This window comes from Euleptes europaea, chromosome 6 (genome assembly GCF_029931775.1).
Source record: "Euleptes europaea isolate rEulEur1 chromosome 6, rEulEur1.hap1, whole genome shotgun sequence".
NCBI classification, from domain to species: domain Eukaryota; kingdom Metazoa; phylum Chordata; class Lepidosauria; order Squamata; family Sphaerodactylidae; genus Euleptes; species Euleptes europaea.
In genome coordinates this window covers 39,468,529-39,492,343 of record NC_079317.1, presented here as the reverse complement: position 1 = coordinate 39,492,343, position 23,815 = coordinate 39,468,529, and the positions used below count along the sequence as shown (strand labels likewise).

General features: G+C 41.1%; 2 protein-coding genes across 3 annotated transcripts in view; one reads left to right on the top strand and one right to left on the bottom strand.

The window, feature by feature from the left end:
* LOC130479460 (uncharacterized) lies at positions 1-18,653 on the bottom strand. The gene is made up of 8 exons (XM_056851861.1): positions 18,557-18,653; positions 12,531-12,652; positions 10,006-10,144; positions 8,246-8,367; positions 6,508-6,618; positions 5,694-5,800; positions 4,030-4,120; positions 1-149 (listed from the first exon to the last, which is right to left on the bottom strand). The coding sequence occupies exons 1-8, from the start codon at positions 18,651-18,653 to the stop codon at positions 33-35; spliced, it is 906 nt and encodes a 301-aa protein (XP_056707839.1). The 3' UTR covers positions 1-32.
* Positions 18,654-19,917: 1,264 nt separating this feature from the next.
* The window catches only part of SRP54 (signal recognition particle 54), a 44,631-nt gene continuing 40,733 nt past the window's right edge, over positions 19,918-23,815 (top strand). Inside the window, exons 1-3 of one of the 2 annotated variants that reach the window (XM_056851195.1) lie at positions 19,918-19,936; positions 22,210-22,319; positions 23,337-23,428. In XM_056851195.1, the coding sequence (XP_056707173.1) occupies positions 22,242-22,319; positions 23,337-23,428 (170 nt within the window). In that variant the 5' untranslated portion in view covers positions 19,918-19,936; positions 22,210-22,241. Of the gene's footprint in view, positions 19,937-22,209; positions 22,320-23,336; positions 23,429-23,815 lie in introns of those variants that run through there. The other variant, XM_056851194.1, reaches the window with a different exon arrangement.

Here is a 23,815-nt window from a genome sequence, read left to right as displayed (position 1 = left end):
CCACAACTCTATAATCTGAGTCAGTTTTTATATTACAGAATCTTATACAAGTAAATTTGTTTCAGTGCTTCTCTATCAGCATCTTCCTCCAAGAAGACATCATAGAGTAAGGGCATTGCTTCTACCCACTGGCTGAGCTGAATGTCCACCTGAAAAAAACAGCAACATGAAATTAGGCCATCCATACGTGAATCTGCTCCTGCGAATATACAGCACCCTGCAGTAATGATGAAGGCACATCATAAAGGAAATAAAATCAAACAATATCTTGCATGGTGGAACAGTTACAGGCAGAAGTCTGCAAAATATGCACGGAGGCTTGGATATCTTGGTGAGGATCTGCAACTACATCCATGATGGCACTCAGCCATGGAAATGTACACACAACTGTGCAAAGTTGCAGGGTCAGACTTCTGGACCATCTAGCTCAACTAAGTGACTCACCAACAAGTCAGGTGAACTCTCAGCTGACCACCTAGGACCAGAGCTGCTAGGGACTGAACCTGGGAATTTCTGCATGCAAAAATATGTACCCTCCTACTTAGTCATATGTTTCCCTGATATTGCTTTCTTTCATCTGGACGCTTACAAGTTACAATACTATGCAGCTGGTGAATCGCTTTTGCCAGACTTCTAAAAAATATTTTTTTCCTTCTTTCACTGATTCAGTTAGCTTTCCCCCCCAGCCTCTGTTACAAAAGAACTGCTTTACAATGTGGCAAGAGTCTACATAGCAAATTAGGACTAGTGTCACAGGTCATTTTATGTAGATACCATTTCCTAGAAATTATATCAATTCCCCATGCCCCCCGCCCAGTAAAAATTGAAGTATTAGCAATAAAACAACAGTACAGTATGGACATGGCTATCTTTTACATGGACTCTCCCCCACATGTCATCACAGCTACTAATTTTAACTGGATACCTGTCCCTGCTTTTAAGGTTCAGAACTATAAGGACCACTTCATGGGGTTCCCTAAACACTGACAAACAGTGATCCGCTTCAATATTGTTGACTAAGGAGAATAAAGCTTTAATAGTTGTTGTTTTTGCATTTTAGTTATTTTATGCAATTATTTAGAGTGTTATTCCATGGATTTTATATCTCCTAGGATTGACTAACTGTAATCCTATGCAAAACTACTCCAATCTAAGCCCACTGATTCAAGTAAATTTAGACTAGAGTAACTTTGCACAGGGTTGCATTGTAAGTATTACTCGTTCGGCACACCTGGAAGAAATGTTCTTTTACTAACTCTGCCAAAGTTATCATCATCACTAAATGAGCTGGTTGTAGCCAGAGTTATCTGCAAATGAAATATGCTTTGCGTGTCCCAACAGGTAAAAATGCAAGAATTGTAAAAATGCCAGCTCAGAGGGGAAAGCAAGAAAGAAGAGAACTGGAATACCCAAATTCAGGTATGCAATAAGCAATCTGCCCCCTCCCCCAAATGGAAGGAGCCCTATATTTTTAAAGAGAACAAGCTGTAGATACAAATACTTTATTTAACCTGAAATTCATGGCTGTTCTAAGTGGAAGGAGTTATTTTGATTATGTACCCTCATCTTAACCCTTCTTGTCCTTGGATAATCCAAAAACTGTTTTATAGTTTTCAAAGGGACATTAAGGACTAAGGACAGATGAGGCATTTTTCTTGTCTACCAGCCACCTAGTTCCCCAGTGGGCACCCTCTATGAGCTGGCAGAGGTATTGTCAGATGTGGTGCTGCAGACTCCTAGAATGTTCGTTCTGGGGGACTTCAACATGCATGCTGAGGATATCTTATTGGGACCAGCCCAAGATTTTATAGCATCTTTGATTGCCTTTATAACTGGCCCCACTCATGAAAGAGGTCACACCCTGGATTTAATCTTTTGCAGCGAGCCTTTGAGGGAACGTTTGGTTTCAGGGCTGGAGATTCATCCTGAACCATGGTCTGACCATTACCTAATTAAAACCAAGGTGAATGTGGCCCAGACACCCTGCATGAGAGGAGGTCCAGTTAAAATGGTCAGCCCACAAAAACTCATGAATCCTGCTGGGTTCCAAAATGCTCTGGGGGCTTCTAGGATTCCAAACGTGTTCTGTTGAGGCTGTGGTGGAAATGTGGAATGAAAACTTCTTCAGGCTATCTATCGGCAAGGTTGCCCTCGCCGACCTCTCCCACCCATGGGGTGAAACCCAGCCCCCTGGTTTACCATGGAGCTGGACGATCCGAAAAGGGCTGGGAGATGTCTAGAACTGTGCTGGTGAAGAACTCTTACAGAATCTGACAGATCTTGGTATAGAGCTCATTGTAAGACCTATGAAGTGGAGGTGACAGCAGTAAAGAAAGGTTACTTCTCCACTATCACAGCATCAGCTAGTTCATGTTTGTCCCAATTATTTAAGGTAGTTCAGAAATCGCTGATGTCTAAATCTGAGCCTCTAATGTCCCAGGAACAGAAAATTAGTTGTGATACTTTAGCCACTTTTTTCTGATAAAATAAAGGCATACCTTGTTTTGTTGCGCTTTGCTTTATTGCACTTCTCAAATATTGCATTTTCAAGTAAGTCTATCGGTGCCATTTTTCCAACAGCATGTGCTAACTTTGTGTCTCTGGGTCCATTTTAGTAATTCTTGCAATATTTCAAACTTTTTCATTATTATTACAAAACCTTTTTTTTAAGACATAATGCTTTTTCACACCTAATAAACTACAGTATAGTGTAAACATATCTTTTATATGCACTGGGAAACAAAAAAAATTGTGTGATTCACAATATCTCCAAGGTATGCTTGTATTGAAAATACGCTCTGATGCAGATGTCAATTATAACATAGGTATACCAGAAGAAAGGCCTAATACACCACCTTGGCTATATATGGATAATTTTGACCCAGTTTCCGTGATGGATGTGGACAAGATCTTAGGATATGTGAAAGCAACTACTTATACTTGATCCTTGCCCATCCTGGCTGATAAAATTGTGTACGGACCACATCAACAAACCCTTAGCATCTATTATAAATCAGTAACTAACTCAGGGCACCTTCCCTTGGCCAAAGAGGTGGTTATTCATCAACTACTTAAAAACCCATCCCTACAGAAAAACAATGTGGTTAATTGTCACCTGGTTTCTAATCAACTCTTTCTGGGCTAAGTGATTGAGAAAGCAGTAGTGGACCAACTCCTAGTCTTCTTGGATAATTTATCTGCTCTAGACCCTTTCCAGTCTGGCTTCAAGCCAGGCTATGGGACAGAGACCTCCATCTCAGTATAGACAAAGGCCAATCCTCTCTGATGCTCTCATTGGATTTATTTGCAGCCTTCAATACAGTAGATCATGGCATCTTGTTGAGGCACTTGGAGAAAGAAGTAGATCAAAAGGATGTGCCTTGAACTGTCTCAAATCATTCTTCATGGATTGGAGTCAAAGTATTGCTATCAGAAACCAGTTATCATCAAAGTGGTACCTAGCTATCTTGTGCAATTCTACCCCCTCCCCCCATGCTTCTTAATCTCTATGTGAAGCTTTAAGGTCAAATCACTTGCAGTTCGTGGGTTGGTTGTCATCAACAGGCTGCCAATACCCAGCTCCTGGATACCTGGATTTGGATACCTTATCCAAATCACCTGGTGATGTGGTAACCGTCATTTATAGCTTCCTGGATGCTGTGGTTAACTGGCTAAAAATGAACAAATTGAAATTAAACCCTGAAAAGACAGACATAATGCTGGTTGGGAAGGAGGAAGTCTTGAAGGACATTGTTCTCCCCACTGTTGATGGAATTCAACTGACCCTCGCAGACTCAGTTAATACCCTTGGGGTCTTACTGGATCTAGCTTTATTACTGGAGAAATTAATGCAGCTGCAAAACAGGCTTCCTACCAACTCAGCTTAGCCCAAAAGACGTCCCCTTACCTTGATACGGCTGACCTGATCAAATTACTGATCACCAACAAATTCCTTAGCATTTTACTTAAATGAAAATGGCTCTTTACATCAAAAGACAGAGTGAACAGGTTTCAAATATAGCTGCTTACCTGAAGATTTGATAAAGATTCCTCAAGACTTGGGACAGTGACTAATAATGATCCTTTCTTTTTTACATTTTGATTGATAAATTCCCAGGATCTAGGAAAAATTTAGAATGGTAGATATTAGATTGCGGTAGACAACGAAGCATGATTATAATAATTATAATGAAATGATGACAATGGTGTGGACCCGTTCCGAATGTCAACCTTGTATAACATATCATAATTGTTCCTAAACCCTCTTTCCTTTCCCACTTTGTAGATTAAAAAATTAATAAAATATATTTTTTTAACAAAAATTAAACACCCACACTAATCCAAGGGAAATAATATAATGCTAGAAGCCTGGCCTGAAGGAAGATTAGACCCTTTTGAGGAACGAGATGTTGATCATCTGGGGGTGGAAAGTGCTGTCGAGTCACAGCTGACTCATGGCAACCCTGTACGGTTTTCAAAGCAAGAGATGAACAGAGGTGGCTTGTCATTGCCTGCCTCTGCATAGCAACCCTGGACTCCCTCGGTGGTCTCCCATCCAAGTACTAACCAGGGCTGATCCTGTGTAGCATACCAATTTTCCTTATATATCTATGACCAAGATTATAAGAAAGATGGCATGTACAACACAATTGGAGCGATTATTCAATCCTACCTAGTTGTAAGAAAAATACGACTGAGCTAGAGGTCATAATGCAATTGGGATTAAAATGTGATGTAAATTGTCTTCTTCCTTTCAGCAGACTTTTTAAATTCTTCTCCTGATACTGTAGTTGCTAAGTCTGATAACAGCATTTAAAAATTTGATTGGAGTTTCATAAATGCAACCGCTTTAATAAAAATTAATAGAGAAACCTTTCAAAAAACAAGACAAAAAGACAAGCCTTGCCTTACTGTAAATAATTACATAAATAAATTTCTTATTTTAAAAAAGCATGTTACTTATATTAATAAAGCTTCTTAAGATATGTTAAGATCACTAGTTCAAGAGTTGTACAGTATAAGCTGTTCAGTATACGATTCAAGAAGTTACACCTAAAGAACCTTATAGGATTTGTTACAGCAAACCCAGATGACTTACCCCGTTGAAATAAAACACAAAGTAAAACACTGAATTCATAGTACAGACTGAACCCATAAATGCCTAGTCACATTAAAACAACATTTCACATTATCAAGAGCTGTCATGCAAAGTATGTCAAAAAAGATAACTGGATTTCAAAAACAGAGTTTCCTATTTGAAAGTTCTGTGATAACTGAAGCTGGCAAGCGAGTTTCTTCATCACAAACACCATCCCAGATCTTTTGAGTATCATAATGGAGGGGAAATGAAGTACTTCAATTTCAAGGCCATTTTCATAGTCACAGCCGGAAAAGATAAACCCAAACATGTGTTGATGGTCTTGGTTCTCTCTGTCCACTAAGTACAGAAACAAGACTTGTTGCATCCAAATGGGGAGATAATAGTTTATTCAAAAGATTTATATCTAACCTCTCAGCCTAAAAAAGGACCCTTGAGATGGCCTCTAATAACATTCAAAATTTATTTTGATATACATTTCAGATCTTATTTTTTAAAAATAAAAAGGAGTGTAGAACATGCAATGCAATGCTAGCTAGCTTATTGCCAAACACGTATTTCTGGTTCCTAAAAAAGTCTAGAACATGCAACCTACCTGGCCTGTTCCTCTTTGTCAAGGAAATATTCAAAGACATTATTCATTACAATGACATCAGCATTCTGAAGAAGTGAAGCCTGAGTACGTATGTCTGCATTAAGCACCTGAAGGAAGAGCATTTCCCAGCTTATTACCATGAAAGATTGTCATCGGACAGTCTTCGTCACTAACACCTACATATTAGAAAAGGGTTACCTGCATCAGACTCTCAAGCCATTACACACAAACACATATACTGAAAGATGATGATGCATTTTGAGTTGCAATGGGATGAAAAACTGAATACATGTGAAGACAGCCAAAAGACAACACAGGATGCTATCAGCATAAGCTGAAGGTGAATTGAGCGCAAAAGGTGAAAGGATAGCACTTGTGCAATATCCATCCCAGTTACCCTAATTCAAATTGTTGCTACCCACTGATTGATCTCCACTGAATAGGCACTACTCAGAACGTGTATGTAACATTAGCATATGAGGCACAGAGCAGAAATATTGCAAGAATGGGAAAGCCTTAAAATAATCTTGCTAGCTACTACATCTTGAATTGTAGTCCCTTACTCATATTCTGAATCTATATTTTCCTCTGGCCACTTTTTAACTCCAAAATAGCAGAGATCAGGACAGGAGTGGTGCTATTATGCAGTTGCTCAGAACCAGCTGACTGATTCAGCCATATTCCCTAGAAGAACAGCTGTGTGAGGTTTTACACCCCTTATCTGAGTGACTGAAATCAGTGCATTTCGCCGGTCGATAGGCTAACTTGCAATCTTTCTGAATCTAAAGCAAAAGGTAAGATACACGCTATTCACCTTTATTCTTTCATCAAGTTGGTATTTGGCAACAATAACTTCTTGCAAGTGGCAAAAATCTGCATTCATTTCAACGCCATAGATCTGAGATGCTGAGCTGTAAAAGTAGCCCTAGAATAAAATTTAAAAGCCTAAGAGGTTTTTAAAAGACATAAAACGAAACTGCATTAGAAATTTGCTTTCATTTCTCAATAGGACTTGCTTCAGAAACAGTGTGGCTATAAGAATCTTTAACAATTTTGCACCTTCCTTACACAGGGCCACGAGCCAGGTGGACTGCTTAAAACACAGCTTAGACCAATCATAGGAAGTTTATGCCCAAGGAGAATTTCTAACAAAAACTAGGTGGATGTTTAACATATAGGAATGTTTAACAGGCATCCATATCATTAGCTCTTATGAATACTACACATTGCATTTAACAGTTGTCGGGGCAAGTAAAACAAAACCCAACCTGTGAGATAAGACTCACAAATCATACACCACCCTTGACTCATGCTTTCATTATTATAGCTTTCTGAAACCCTTTAACCCTCTGGCAAGAAAGCTGTCTTCAGATAAAAAATATGGCCAATTGCCACTTTTGTAATGGAAGCCAAAGAATATGATAAGAACTATTTTTAAAATCTTATGGATGTTTCATCCATTTTAGCTTTGATTTTAGGATAAATCTCATAAAAGATGGTACAGCAGTAAATATTTGTGAAAACACTAGAGGTATCCTGAAGACTGCAAAAGATCTGGAGACCTTGCATGGGAAAGACTGATTTGCCTGGAAGGATATAAACATCCTTTCCTGCCATGTCTTCAACCACTGAAGATAGCCTATTATTTTTCAGGAGTTGTGTACTTCCTTAAATCCACTTCAACCATATCCTAGTTTCTTACCTATTTGTTTGATCTACTTAATCTTTTCCTTCTTTAAAACCAGAGATAATTTAGATAAGCTGCATTCTATTTTGTTTTGTTTTCATAACAAAGTCTAAAATGAAAAACATGAAGCTGCCTTAGACAGACACTGTCTGTTTAATCCAGTATTGTCAGTTGTAACTGGCACTTCAAGGCCTGACAGATCTTTCCAGGCTTTTCTACTCAAGATCCTTTGACCTGGAGGGGATCTTGAGTAGAAAGGACCGAATGTGGGACCTTCTCCAAGCAAAGCAATGTGCCCTCATCTCTGACCCATAGTCCTGTTGCAAATCTTTTAGGAAAGGACACTGCATAATTGGAGAGCTCAAGCTTTACAAAGATATTGGCCTAATCAGGTAATACAACAGCAATAAAAACTGAAACCAAACTAGAATTTTAAAAATCTACCGTATATGGTTTATAACATTCCTGAACAGAAGAGAGGCTAACTATTAGGGAGAACTATTATGTCTGACTCAAATAACTGATTTTCCAAAAACTCATCAAAATATGTGGATAGTACTTCACTTTGGACAGCCATGGTTGGCTGAAGTGACACTGCGCTGTAATAATACCATGTAACGGAGATACACAAAAGCATCAGTGCCTACCAACACGGAGAAAAGAATGCATAATGTAAAAATCACTTCTCTGGGCTTGAAGAACAAAGCCCACCACTACTGCTTGAATCATAATCGCAAACAAATTTTGAACCAAGGAGATCAGTACATCAAATCTGCAGGCCAAAAAAACAGATGAATGAAAACACTCCGAAAAGATCAAAGATACATAATAAATTTTAAAAACAAATTCCCAGACAAGGTTTTACCCCAAACAGCACTGCACCAAGCCTGGAGCCAACATCAACCACAACTTTCCCTGTCAAATCAGGTAGAACATGCCGGTAGAGGAATTTCAGTTCCATGAGGGACAATGAATGGGAAATGAATTCTGTGGAATAAGCACAAAATAAAGGTACTGTTGGAATGCTGACCACTGTAAAATATGGATTGAAACAAGTCTTCCCTTCAGAATTTCATGTCCCACTTGTTGAGAGTATGACAAGAATGCTCTCAATACCAGCCATGTGTTTTCAAGCTTTTTCCCGGCAGTGTGCTGTAACTTCAGATAAACTGTCAGGAAGTCAGTGGAAGTAATCCCATACTACTTTCAGGGGACCAGGACGCCAATTCAAACCAAGGCCATGTGGGGAGGGGAGAAGCAATTTAATTCATCCACTACTGCACAATTTCACCTCCTACTTTGAGGATTATTCTTTGAGAATTATTTCCCTCAGCTTGTAGATCAAACAATGGTTTGGAACCATTTTATATTACACAATTCGAACATGTCAGTGTACAAAATGAGATACACATTAAAGCCTGATCTCGTCACTTCTTGACTTAAGAACTTGCTCATTAAGGTGAAACGATCAACTTCAGTTGTTTTTAGATGTCAGGCAAAAACATTAATTAAATTGCCATTTGGAAACTGGAAGCAGCTGCTGCTCTGCTCAATCTTTTTTTCAATTACTGTAATTGAGGTGTCATTTCATTCTTTCGCCAGTGTCCTGTCACTGTTTTATTACTGATGTGAGTGTAGAAAAGTTCTCATTGAATTTCAATGACCTGGATACTTGACAGCCCTGATTTGGTTGCATTTTTGTTTATTAAGTTCCTTGATTGCTGGATGAAAAGGGTCCACAAGCTGGCAGTGGCCTGTGAGCCATAATATGGATGCCGCTGCTTCGTTTTTTTAGATGTTGTTTTGGGAAGAATGGAATGGAAAGTTGCAGCACCAAGCATGCATTTTATGTTCAAGGTATTTGTTGATTTTCTCTAACAGAGAAGGAAGGCAACTACCATCCATTAATTTTCAAACTACTTTTGACAGTAGAAGCAATACTTTTACCTATTTCCCACCACGTTCAGGAGCCTGATGACAGGATTTAACTTCCAAAGCACATTCCAATCCAGAAATCACTTGGCTCTAGGCCCTAGTCTAGGGCAGGGGTGGGGAATGTCAGGCCCGGGGCCCGTAAAAGGCCCGTGAAATCATTTGGTCTGGCCCTTCATGAGTCCTGGCAGATCTGTAGCTCAGAAGGATCTAAGACTGGTGATCTGCCCCCTCCCTCGGACAGGAATAGCCTCTATTCAAGGAGGATGTGAGTTTGTTTTGCTGAGAAAAGGAACCCTTTTCCCCCCTTGCAGAAGAATCGTTTGCTATGGAGCTGCTAGGACCGCCCAAGAAACGGTGTTAACCCTTTTCCTCCCGGGCCATGGAGAAACGTATTCCCTCAGTACTACAAGAGGGCTGGGGGCGGAAGTGGCGACAATGAGGGGTTAAAGGGGGCAGGGCCAGAATGTGTGGCTTGTGAATGATGTTATAAATATCCAAATGGCCCTTGGCAGAAAAAAGGTTCCCCACCCCTGGTCTAGGGAATACAATCCCTGCTTGAGTACATCCTGGAACAGGCATGTATTGTATTCTGGCAGTAAAAACTCCAGCTTCACTGTATTTCCCACCACATACAGGAGCCTCCTGGATCCTCTGTGCAGACACTTACTTTTGAGTGCATCACATGCTTACCTAATGGTGCTGTCTGATGAGAACCACAAGTTAGGCAGTAGTTTCTGCTCATCTTTCCTTCTTCACATAAGGAATCAATAATTTCATCATCATAAAGGAATGCATCAACATGCACAGTGGGCTTTGTTTGCTGATGCAGCTGAAGAAAAACCATAAACATTGAGCAAATATTTTAATATGCCATTTTAGCATTGTACATAATTTTGACAGAGTGCTAATTACGCAGAAGTGGCAGACTCACTGATTAAAGATAAAGTTAAATGTTTATTAGGGAACTACATTTCAGATAGGAAAGCTGAGAGACAGAGAGCCTCTAGCTATCTAACTGGCTAAGGATAGGGAGAAGCCCAAATGCTTAAGGCTGGCTCCTATTAGATACTTGCTGTGATATGTCATATGGTGCAATCCTATACCCTTTTAATCCCACTAATTTCAATGAATTTAGGATAACTCCGCTTAGGTCTGCACTGTTCATGGTTCACCATATTTTAGGACTTAGATCATATTCATCAATAAATTTAGTCACTTATCTGGTGATCCTGAACCAAGTTTCTAAAAATACATATGACAGTCCATATCCATAGATTAATATTCACCTCAAACTTTTTTCTACAAAGATTTCTAATACGTGCAGGGCACCTTTTTGAAATTAAAAACTGGAAACAAAAGGTAACTCTCTTATTATGCCTTTGTGGGGTTCAGAAAATCTCCACAAAGCCTTACTTCCATCTGGCTGGATCTTTGTCAGTTGCAAGATATGAACTCTGAAGTTTTAAAGAAAGTCAGACATCTCTAGAGGCTGTGGAGTTGATGGCTAGTACCCCACAAAAGCTTTTTTTGGGGGGATTACTCCAGATCCCCCCTTCTCCTGAGCACCCTGTAGAACTAAATGCAGCATCCACAAGGCCTAAATTTAGCATCCACCCTCATGGACAGACACTCTTAAAAGTCACACATCAATCAGCTGATCAATAGTGGCTGGCCCTTTAAGAGTCAGCCAGTCAATGTCAGTTGGTGTTTTGACAGCCAACCCTTTGACAATTATCTTTCTGGTGGCTACACCCTTGGGGTCAAAAAGGGAAGTGGCCAGGAAGGGACAGCTCCAACCTCTTGTGAGTGTGGCCACACACCCATAGGGCTTCAGTGTAGAGGTGGTTGATAGGGATCCCTCAGACATGGCTACAGGATCATACAAGTTGGACCCAGGCACATGATGGCCATGGCCAAGGACCTGACCCCCCCTCCAAAAGCATTTCATCTGTTCAGGGACAGGCTCTCCAAATCACATCTCCATCACCCAATGACATCTTGGCTCTGTTGACCCCTCCCCACAGCAGTAGCTCACAAGTGTTCCCTAGACTTTTTCAGGAGTCCCTCATTCAGCCTTGGTACCTCAAAAAGCCCCCCAAAGGAGAGCAAGATTCAAGTTCAGTAACCCCTTAAAGACCAACAGTATTTCCAGGCCATGAGTGTTCAAGAGTCAAAGCCCCCTTCCTCACACAATCTCGAAAGCTCATGCTCAGGAAATCTTGTTGGTCTTTAAGGTGCTACTGAACTTGAATGTTGCTCTTCTAGTGCAGGCCAACACAGCTACCCATCTGAAACCAAAGAGAAGGAAAATCTCAAGATAATTTACTCTTAAGTGTAGGTTAAATTTCTGGTACTCCTTCAAAAAATTGTTTATTTTTAATAAGCTGCTTCCCACTTTTATGTGTACTGGGTATCATCTTTGTGCAGAATTTAATCTCTTCTCCATTTCCCTTCAAGCATCAGCTCTATATTTACTGCTATTTTGCATTTCAGAAACAGTAACATAATGCTATGAATTTAAATAGAAATGTTACTGAGTTTAACAGGGTATGAGGAAAATGGGTTACAACAGACAATAAACAGAGGAGTAATTGGATTGGGTGAGGGGGGAGACAAGAGGCGGTAATCCAGAATGGCAGCTGTGCTAATCTGCTGCGGCTAAAACAAATGGGAGTCTTGTGGCACTTTAGAGTAAAAACATTATTCCAGCATAAGATTTTGTGGATTAAAGTCCACTTTTGCCAGTAGTACTGAATCCATGAAAGCTTTCAATGTACTCTTAAGAATCTAAAGAAACAGATACAAAATTGGTGAATAGAAAACTTAGAATTAGCCACTCTGAGCCTGGCCTAGGCTGGGGTGGGCGGGGTAGAAATTTAATAAAATAATATAATAAATAATATCCACGTAGTTTTCAATATTGGTGGTGTAAAATGCTGTCCAGTCACAGGTGAGTTATGGTGACCCTGTAGGATTGTAGGATTTTCAAGGCAAGAGATATTCAGAGGTGGTTTGCCATTGCCAGCCTCTGCATGGGCTGAGAGAGTTCTGACAGAACTGCAACAGGCTTCATGTGGAGGAGTGGGGTTATCCAACCAGGTTCTCCAGATTAAAGTCCCCCACTCTTAACCAGCACAACATGCTGACTCTCCAAAGCTTTAGGTAGCACAAATCACAAAATCATCTGCTACTTTTACTAGCACTACTGAACTTACTTTTTGAATGGCAAAGTGCTCAGAACCAAGCATTGCGTCAGCGGGCAAAAAATGTCGAAGATCTTCAGCAATACTTCTGAGAAGAACCTCGTCATTAGTGGATCTAAATTCATCGAAGTCATCTATAAAACAAAGATGACTAAATAATCATATGGGCTGTCAAGCAATAGACATTTAATACAGCTGAGATTTATTCTCGGTTCCAGATGGAGCATTCTTATTTGAAGGGCCAATTTCCAACTTGGGAACTGGAAATTTTCCAACTGGGAGAGGCTGTTGCTCAGTGGTAGACTGCATAATATTGGTGCAGGAGATCCCAAGTTCAACATCAAAAATGCTTTTGAATGACTGGAAGAATATCAAAAACTTGCAGTTGCTTGCCTAATACATTTTTGACACACAACTTTTCTTTACATCTTGTTCAAACAAAATATGCTGGAACAGAAATTGATAATATCATGGTAGAGCAGAAAGAAGCACATATACACCAATAGGAATACTATGAAATATTAATGTGATCAAAACTCCAGAGGTCAGAATTTGATCTGTAGGCAGTTATATCTTGAATTCAATACAGATCTGTGTCTCCTGCACAGAGGCATCTTCAGCTTGTTTCTGGCACATGACACTCGGGTACAGCACAAACTGAGAAGGTTATGAATTGCCCATTTCTGTTACCATGTGAAATTTGCAAACTGGTTCCAAGCACTGTTGTTTTTATGGAAAGTACTGTCGGTATTCTATTGCAAGACTAGTCCTACAGGCCCATCCAGTTTACCATTTAAATTGACCAAGGGGGGGGGGGGAGAACTTGTGGTTGCCTAGTGTTAATGTAACAAACAAAACCCAGAAACCTAGTAACTGGAATCTAATTGGCTTACATTAAATGCATCTCTGTCAGTGGCAATAACTCTAAGTATGGCTATAGAAAATACTGTGGCTTGGATCCTACAGAGCCTGGGTGTAAGGACACTCAAGAAACTGTCCCTTTCCATCCTCTCCCTTTCCCCATCATTTATAAAATGCTGATGCTGGAGGATGCAGATCACATGTGGACAAAAAGCACAAGGCCTGCCTGGAGAAGGGGGACATAGCAAGGAGAGGGAACCAGGCAATAAAAAAATCACCCCACCCTTCCTGTTTCAATGATACTTTGTTGAAGAGAGGAATTTCCCTGGTGCCCCCTCGTCCCTGCAGTCCCCTGGACCATTTGGCTGTTTGTCCACAACAGTCCTTCAATCTCCAGCATCAGTATTTTGGAAGTCTCAGGGGGCTACTGTGGAAAGGCAGGAAAGAACTGTCACCACATATGATCCCAGCCTATGTTTATCTCATCTGTTTGTAATTGTCAGTTCAAGACCTAGCCAACCCCCACCTCCCCAATCCTTTAAGCCATGCGGGCATAGCCCATCTTGCTGCTTAAAGGATTTGGGGGTGGGGAACTCAAATTCCCAGGACATGCTTCATTCTTAAAAGGCAACTGTTTCCTTCACCTTTGGGTCCCAAGCCTGCAGGGAAAGCAATGGTAAGCAGCTTGCTCTTTACTTGACAATGTCCGCTGGCAGCATGAGGGTATCACACATGCACACCTCCTGGTTCCCATGGGTTTTGTTTGAAAGGGGTGGGTTCATAGTTTTAAAAGATATTCTCCGCAGAGTCCTCCTTTTATACAGAAAGCTGTTCTGTGTCATTTTCCCCCACTACATCCACTTGAAAGACACCTGCTGTACTAACAGGGGGAATGACATGATAAAGGTCCAGGCTTCTATCCTCTCTCTCAGCAACCAGTAAAAGCCAGGCAAGAGGGGCAAAAAATAGTGGGATCACATACTTTCTTGAGGCACAGCAAAACTCAGTCTCACGATCCATCCCCACTTGTAAAATGTCTGTAATGCACAGATTCTCGAGAGGATGAACAAGATATAGAAGCAACCTGCCCTAACCTCAGTTGCAGGAAGACTGTGGGTTACACATCTAAAAAAGGTGTTGCCAATTGACAAAGCCACACAATTGTGGGAGTGATACATTTCTGAGCTATACTTCATTTCTTCAATAAACTATAGTAACCTACTGAGTCCCAGAGACAAAGTATAAACAACATAAATAAATTAAAATAAAGGAAAAACAAGTTCAGGCCATCATACATAGTAAATTTATATGTCACCCTGACCATGTAGAAAAAGCACTCCAATTTTACAATAGTTAAAAAGGTGTTGCAAAGCACTTGTTTAAGGATAGCAGGGTGTATTTCTATAATATAAAATTGTAGTTATATAATTTGCTAAAAGCCCTAATAGTATCCCAATTTTATTCCAAGTGAGAAAAAAGGAAGAATCTCTGTTTCTGTCTCAAATATTTTAACCAATGAAATCCTTATTGCAGCAATTATCCCTATATTTGAATTGTTACACTACAGTAATCCATGGACAATTTAATCTTGCTTCCAAATAAGTTATTCAAAGAGGCATCAGAGGGATGGCAGGAAGCACTAGGCATCCCTTCATCACACCTGGATCTAGGTCAGCTAATAACAGCTTCCCCCACAGAATATTTGTCCCCGTGGTAAACCCACAAACAGCACCCTGAGACGAGAAGTCCAAAAGAGAGCTGATTTATTAGAAAACCACAGGTATACAGAGCAAACAGGTAAATTGGCACAAATGGAAACTGGGGGCACAGTGCTGGGCCTATAAGGGAAAGGGGTCATGGCGGCCCCCCTCTAACGAGGAGCTGTTCCCATGGGAGATAGCGTTGGAACAGGAATTCTACAGTTAGCAGGCTTGGCCTTGAAACGCATCTGGTGGAACCGAAACCAAAACATTCCCAGTCTGGCAGGCTGCTGAGAGCAGTGCTTGTGAGAGCAGGCCTGACATAAGTTCTTGTGATATTTGTATTGGGTTGGTATTGTACTGAGCCACAATAAGAGCCAATTTTGACTGAAAAGGAAAAAAAATATTTTTTAAAAATAGTAACATTCTCTTGAATTGACTCTTCAACATGTATTACAGAATTCTGTATAAAAAATTACGCAATTAAGATATGGAGAAAAACTTACAATATTCATTGTAGGCCACCAGCTGTACCACGCAAATGTACAATAACTTTGGTACCACCTAGGGGAAGGCCGTGCCTCAGTGGTAGAGCATCTGCTTAGCATGCAGAATGTCCCTGGTTCAATTCCCAGCATCTCCAGTTAAAGGTACTAGGCAAGTAGGTGATGTGAAAGACCTGAGACCCTGGAGAGCCGCTGCTCGTCTGAGTAGACAATACTGACTTTGATGGACCAAGGGTCTGATTCAGTATAATGCAGCTTCATGTGTTCATATGTTTCCAAACTTAATGCACATTTTGGGGGAAAGCACATGTCCTATGTCAGAAAAATAAGTTACTCTTCTGGTACAGAGAAATTCTTCAATGAAGCTCTGAGAGGCATCTGTGCAAGGATACCTGGAATCAAACTTCTGTGGGACTACTGATGAAGTAGGTGAATAGGGAATAGTTCTACATTGCTCCACCTTATGTTCCATGGTAGAAGAAAGGTGTGATGTCAAATGTATCAATGAGTAAAATTTCTATCAATAACCTGTTGACAAGTGCCTACATTTAAGAATATGAACTTATGAAATGTTGTAACAAGTTACTCTTTCGTTATGTTAATGCACGAAAATTGTACTTCTTTATCCTTCCACACAATGTTGGTAAGAATGTTCTTGGTACCTTGGACTTAAAAGTTATAATCCTCACATACCTACGTAGAAGGGTAAGCATACTGAATACCTATTAATAGATCAAACTACCTAAGGATTACGTCAGCACTCAATGGATTCATACTCAGCGTAAGGATAAAAACAAAAAAATGATTTTCCGGCTTCACCCACAGTCCACCATTTTCCATCCTGGCTATGATAAACGACTTGTTAGAAGTCTGAACAGACTCCTAATATCAGAGAACGATCCGTAACGTTCAAACCACCTAGTTGTCAAAGGAGCAGAATAACTTAAGTGGAAGCTTTTGCATTGTGTTTTGGTCTGGAGGAGGATTGGGGTGGTGGAGGAGAGGCGATGAGAGTTTATTTTGATGACACTGCAAAGAATAGGAAGAGTAATTTATTTTAAACTATTCTAAAAACATATTACAAGAGCAGAAAGAAGTGGAAGATGTGGATACTTTAAAAAATATCCTTCCTGGTTTTGTTTTTTAAAAAAGAACATTAGCACATCAGGCAAAAAGTTTATATAACCCAGGTCTTACCATGCTGTCCTAACTTTGTAAGGATTTAACAAAGAACAGTATTCCAAAATGGACATTTCCTCTATCTGACCATTCTATGAAGCCACTTCCTTCTAATTTTGCTGCACGCATAGCTCCAGGCTAAGATTCAGTCTGCTATTTGAGACTTGGGAGGAACAGAGGCTGTGGGAGGGCATGGTTGGAGCAATAGGCTAACAGAAGAATGACCTGGCCAGTTACCTTGCAGCAGCATCCAGCAAAAGGATTCACTAGCATGCATATTGCTGTGCATCAGGGCAACCAAGGGTGGTAGTTGGGAAAATTTGTCCTTTTCAGCAACTACTAGGAGGCAGTAGGGATGGGTCAGTCAGCATTCTAAAGCTGCTGAGTGGTAAGCAGTTCCTGGTGCAGGGACAGGCTGCTGACATCAGCAAAGGCTGCTAGCCATTCCGAAACTGGGTGTTTGTAGTATAGCAACGAAGCTGCTCCTTGTCTTTGCTGCTACCTTTTGCTGGTTTATGGCAAGGGATAACTCCCCCACCCAGCTGCCCAGTGGAGATGGCAGGATATAGCTGCCAGCCAACAACCCAACAGTCACTGCTATGCACAAGTAAACTTGCCTTTAGAGAAGCTGGGTTATTTCAAGAGCATTGGTAGGCCTGCCAAATCTAAGGTGGTGAAACCAGTGAAGCCAATGGCCTTCTTCAAATATAGGGAAAGGTGCATATAAGGTGGTGCAAAATACCAACACTGAGCCATAAAGACGTTTACAGAAGTACAAATTATAGAAACAGGATTACACATCTTTGTTAGTATCGGATTTATCAGCAGCCTTTAACGTGCCATTCTGTTGAGACGTTTGGAGGTGGAAGTTGGTATCAAGGGACGTGCTTTGGAAGGCTAAACAGTTTGGGACTTCTCAATTTAGAAAAAAGACAAACAAGGAGGAACATGACAGGTTTGTAAAATTATGCATGGGAAAGACAGTGGATAGAGGACTTTTTCTCCCTCTTCTGAAAGACTAGAACTTGGGGCACCCAATAAAGTAGAAAATCAATATATTCAGGACAGACAAAAGGAATAAAAATTTTTAATTCAATGTGTGATTAAATAGAGGAATTCATTGCCAGTGGAGGTTGTGATGGTCATGAGCATGGATGGCTTTAAAAGGGAGAGATTTATAGAGGAGAGGTCCATCATTGGCTAATAACCATACTGAGTAAAGGGAATCTCCATATACAGAGGCAGCAGGCTTCCGAATGCCAGTGCTAGGAGGCAAAATGAAGATAAGGCCTTGGTCCGTACACCTTGCATGGTTGGCCCTCCAGACAACTAGACTATTGGCCTGATTCAACAGAGTGCTTCATCAGCTGGAAGGCTAACAGTCCTTGTTAGTCTCCTCCAATTCCCCCCCAGATCTACTGAGTAGTATAGGCTGCAATCCTGAGTATATTTTGTGGGTATATCATCAAATACAATGGGACTTCCTTCTGAGTAGTTCTGCTTAGGATCGGTCTCTAAAACATTCGTTTTCCAGCCTTGCAAATGAAATACAATAAAGCGTCCAGCTGACAGACCAAAACCATCCAAATTTAAAACAAAACGCATCGTAAAACGTTCCAGCAAATATGAATAGCAGCATGAGGATAAAGTACTGCCACATAAAACTGCATAAAATAAGTGATTCATGTTTCACAGCAGCAATAAAAGATAATTACAGACGAATCGCGCGTGCACAGCCCAAAACACTTGCAGCAGGTATGCACTGAAACAAGAAAGGGGAAACGTCGCTTACTGGTCGTACTCATCCAGCGCAGGAGGCGGGGCACCTCCTCCGCGCGCGCACCCTCCAGCACCTTCAAGATAGCCAGGCGAGCCGAGGAGAAATCCATGCTTATCGGCTTGACCCTACTGCGCATGCTCCCAACACCAGCCATGGCTGCATAATTAGCCCGGGGGCGGGAGTAAAGTTTCGGAATTAGGAACTACGCAGACATCCCGTCTGTGTACGCATGCGTGGAGTTCTCTCTGTACGGGAAGTTGCAAACATTGTGCCGACGCTCCTCTTCTCTTTCCCTGGTGAGGATGGCGGGATAGCGCGAAACAAAATCCGCCGCCCCCCCTTGAGAGCCGGTCATGTGCTGCGACAGCCTGTACCCAAATCGTAGTTGGTAGGATTTCCCCACAGGCGGAGCAAAAGCACTTTGTAAAAAAAGAAAACCCACAATTCTCAAATAAAGCATTCAGGGTAGAGATTTCTTTCCATTGCAGGGCTTTCGGTCACGGGTGTTATATGAAATAATAATATCGCTGCTCAAATGACTACAGAGACAAGGAGTTTTTTTTCCCCTGGCGGGGTTCACACACACACACCCCGCTTGAGTTACAGGCTACCCTTGCTTCAGCTCTTGGAAACCATCACATCTCCGAGGAAAATGATAACTGAAGGTAAAAGCAGGGACCCCCTAGCTTAAGAAGATGCAAAACGACCAGAAATGCAACAGTAAAGCCCAGGAGATCGCCCCAAATGAAGTCCAACACTGAATTTGTAATGTTGGAGTATGCTGTCGGCTGATACCCTGTGCTATAGGCATGTGTCTGTCTCTTTAAGAGATGCGTTATTCAACAGACATAACATACCCCCCCTCATATTTAAAAAACAACAACAATCTTCCCACTTCAATTCTGACAGGGAACAGTATTAAACATCCACCTTAGCCTACACTCCCATACACACACACACACATAGCTGGGAACAATCCCCACTGAGCAACGCAATTTTACTTTCTGACTATGTTTCCGTCAAATCCTCTCTCCTGCCACTCAGTGGGCGTTTCCGACGGAGAACCTGAAGTGTTGGCTGTCCGCGACACTCTCCTCCCCCCGCCCCTTGGCTTTGACACGAAGTAGGCGGGCTCACGAAGATACCCCGGAAGCGGAAGTTATTTTTTAAAAGGAAAATGGTTGCTCCGTCGGTTCGGTGAAGTGGTGACGTGACGTTAGCCTAGGGTCTTTGGCCGAAGGGGGATCGCGCTGAGGGAGCCGGCGGTGCTGGCTGGGCTCCGGCCAACGGCTTTGCGAGGGCGGCTCAGGGGGTCGAGACTAGCTGTTGCGTCGCCCTCGCGGCGGGGCCGAGCCGGGCCGCCGCTTCAGAGGCGAAACTCTTCTGTCCCCGGTGAGTTTCTGCGCGTGACCGGGGGAGTTGCGGGACGCTGCTCCTCCCTCCGCGATCTCCGCTCGGCCGCAGTCTTTCCCGCTTTGTATCCAGGTGTTTCCTGTAGTCCTTTGGCCAACTTGTAACAGCTGGACAGCTGTGCCTGTAATTCCACCGGAGCAGCTGTTGTGACGCCACAATCCGCCCCAGTAGATGGGCGAAGGCACAGTAGCCTCTTCGTGGCGGCGATGCTTTAAGTCTTTGGAGTAACCTGGGTATGAAAGTATGTACACTGTTGCAGCTACGGTTACTCTTCTAACTCGTGCAGATGTTCCTTCACATAACTCAGGGGTGAGGTATGGCACTGAAAGCAGATTTTTGAATTCCGTTCTGCTGGGCTGTAGGCAGGCACGAGTTGCTGACAGGGCTTCTCATAATGCTTTTTCTTAATACCTGCATGAAGTGTGCCTTGTCATTTGCAATGTGCAATTCGATTTTCTTTTCTTTTTAATTAATTTGGTTAGGTAATTAGTATATGTGGGGGATTCCCAGTTTATGTCTTTGTTATAATTATCCTGCAACTGATTCTGTTCCTAGCTATTCCTACACAGAGATACTTATGTACAAGGACAAACATTAGTTTAGCTCTGGTTGGGGAATCAGGATGCTTGACTGTGGGGCAGAAACTACAGTCTGACCTGTATTTTCTACTTAATTTTATCAAATGATTAGATCTCTCTGTGTTGATCCATTTAAGCAGAAGTCATGTGCAGGATAGATTCCACATTAAGCTTTGATTTCTCCTTCTGCTGTTTCAGTTTATTGGCGAATGCTCACCAACTATTTAAAGTTAGTGAACAATCCTGTCAGTTCCTTCATGTTCACAGATATACCAGTTATAAAGGGAGGAAAGGATGTAGTGAAGTCAGTCAACAGGGAAGTAAGTCACAAAGAATGACTGACTTATGGAGATTGTTAGTTCTATTCACTAGAAGGAAAAGCAAGCAGATATTGAAGCAGCTTCCTGTTTGATAGAAATTGCAAAGAAATGGGGGCTTTGCTTACTTCTGTGTTGACATAGTTTCAACTTGTTTTTCCCCAAACGGGTAGATACACCCATGTGTATGTGAGCATGTTAAAAGGATCTGCCCTTGAAATAAGTGTGCACATGATTTTTCACTTTGGCTGAATTTCTGTTGCCCCCTTCTTTTTTCAGTTGTAGTTCATAATTAATGAGGAAAACATTTGGGTCAAAATGCTTTGTGTTTTGAGGTATCATTTTTCCTTTTGGTGGTTTTAAACAAGCCATTATAATGTTGCACTCCAAATTATACTTGGTGTTAAATGTTGCCTAAACATTTGTTTAACCCCTAGTAATACTTGGGAAATATCTTTAAATGTTGTTCTATTGCAAGTGTTTTCATACCAGCTCAATCTAACTTATGGCACACTTGAATTGCCTTATTTGTTGACTTTGCCTTTCTTCAGTCATCCCTGTGTAGATGTTATTGAATCTAGACACTATAGAGAGAGAATGTTGATTCTTTCTGTTAGAAATGCAAGGACATCTAAAGTCAGGGCTATTCATTCTCTATGTACTGCACCTTCCTCTCAGTTTCTTCAGGTGACAGATGACTGGGTCAAGGGCACACAGCAAGCTTATATGGTGAGCAGGGACTTGGCTGTCAGAAGTGGAACAGTGGTGAAGTGGAACAGTGGGGCGGAGGGCGTCCAGATAGAGTTGCCAGTGGTGATGAGAGATTGGTTTGGCTGATCAGTAAGGAAAGCCTGCAGTGTGCTACATGGCAGGAGCAGCATGTTGAATAAATTCATTTTATTGCATTATATCTAACATGGAAAAAATGGATCAGGCTCTAAGAAATTGCTTTCTGGTATTTCTAATTAAATATTCCTGTCATTGTTCAGTGATCACCGAGGAGGGAGGAAAGCTTTAGGGTGCCCATATAGAATCCAAGCCAAAGAAGGCTTGGAGCAGTAATGCTTGACTTTGTATTGAACACAAGCAATATGAGCCACCAGAGTTCTTATTTCAAGTATGAATTTTGGCAGCATCTCTTAAGTATGTTAGCTTTTCTTATCTATGAAAAATTGCAATATTGGTAGGACAGCTTCCAGGGCTTATAGTTCACTGGCACTCTTGTTAATTAGTTTTATGCAAAATAAGTCATTTGCTAGTTCTGAAAACAGTTTTATGTTCTTAAAACTAACATATTTCCTTACATGTGAGAGGAGACAGCAGGAACAACCAACGTACTTCTAATGTTTTTTTACAGATTACATTTGAATTGTCTTTGAAGCCGCCAAAATGGTTTTAGCAGATCTTGGGAGAAAAATAACCTCGGCGTTGCGCTCACTGAGCAATGCTACAATTATCAATGAAGAGGTATGTAACCTTCATGTATTTGATACAGTTATAATACTGGCTAGAAGATGAAAATTACCATAATATTTTATATTCCGCCCTCCCCCTGCCGGAGCAGGGCTCAGGGTGGTTTACAATAAAAATCAAATAAGGGTCTGTTCACTGCCGTGATTAATTTGACCTACAAAAAAGTGGCTCGCATTGAAGCCCTGAGGGTCAATTGAGCAAATTATTAATGATGTGAAAATTGATTAAAAGCTGGCTTCGTGGAAGTTCTTGTCGCATGCGGAAGATGACCTCTTGAAGCCATTCCCTAAGTCTCAAACTTGCATGGTTCTATGAAATCCAGAGTAGAGAAATGTATGGTAGCACTTCGCTCACTACACATACTTATTAATGGCGGATGATGGTGTGTTGGTGCTGTTTGGCACCACATGAACGATCCTTGTGCTAGCGTTCCTCCCCACTCCCTGCATACTTCTAATCATTAGTGACATTAATTTCTATGCACCTTAGTTTCTATCTGATCATGGTACCTATTTTTTCTAGGAATATATGTCATCCAGTTATCTAATTCATTGAATAATTGGTCAGGCTTGAATCCTATTGTTGGGATAGTCTAAACAAATGTTTTCTTTCTAGTCCATCTTGCCCTCTTTTCAGCTGTTTTTCAGTCCACTCTGAAAACTCCGTGGAATTACTTATTATTATTGTGCCACCAGTGTTTGTGCTTCTTTATGGAGTGCAAGTGGATTAGTTCCTTCCTGAAGGATACAGCAGTCAAAATTGGAAGATGAAAGAAACAAATGGAGGGGAGGCACGGATAAACAGGAAGAATACATGTTCAGTTTAATCTGATTAGAGCTAGGTTCAGAAAGAGAAGTGGAGGCCTAACAGTGTAATCCAAAAAACACTTTCCTAGTAGTAAGCCCCACTGAGTAGACCTTCTTAGGATTGCACCTAAGTGATTTTGCCAAAGTCTTCACATAAATGCTGAGATTGCCTTTTTTCTTAAATGTCTATTTTTTTTCTTACAAGGTTTTAAATGCTATGTTAAAAGAAGTATGTACAGCATTATTGGAAGCAGATGTCAACATTAAGTTAGTGAAACAACTGAGAGAAAATGTCAAGTAAGTCAACTAAGCAACAAAGTATATTCATGTAGGTTTATCTCAAAATAAGTAATTGGAATGCTGAAGTGGTGGGTTCATTTATCTCTGTATGCTTGCCTGCCTGCCCAGAGGCAAGCACACACAGCTTTTTGCACTTCTTGATTTCACACCTAACTTAAAACAGTTATATTTGATATCTTTATCGAGTGGTTTGTATCTCAAAGAAGTCTTACACTGATCTAGAATGACTTTCTCTGCAAATGAAAATATTGTTCATATGTTGCAATACAGTGCTTATATAATATAATGTCTAACCTTACTGGAACTGTTTTCAAACCTCATCTTCTGCCAGTGAAAGAGTACTTCTGCCAACTGGGGTGGGATTTATTGTTTTGCTACCCCCCC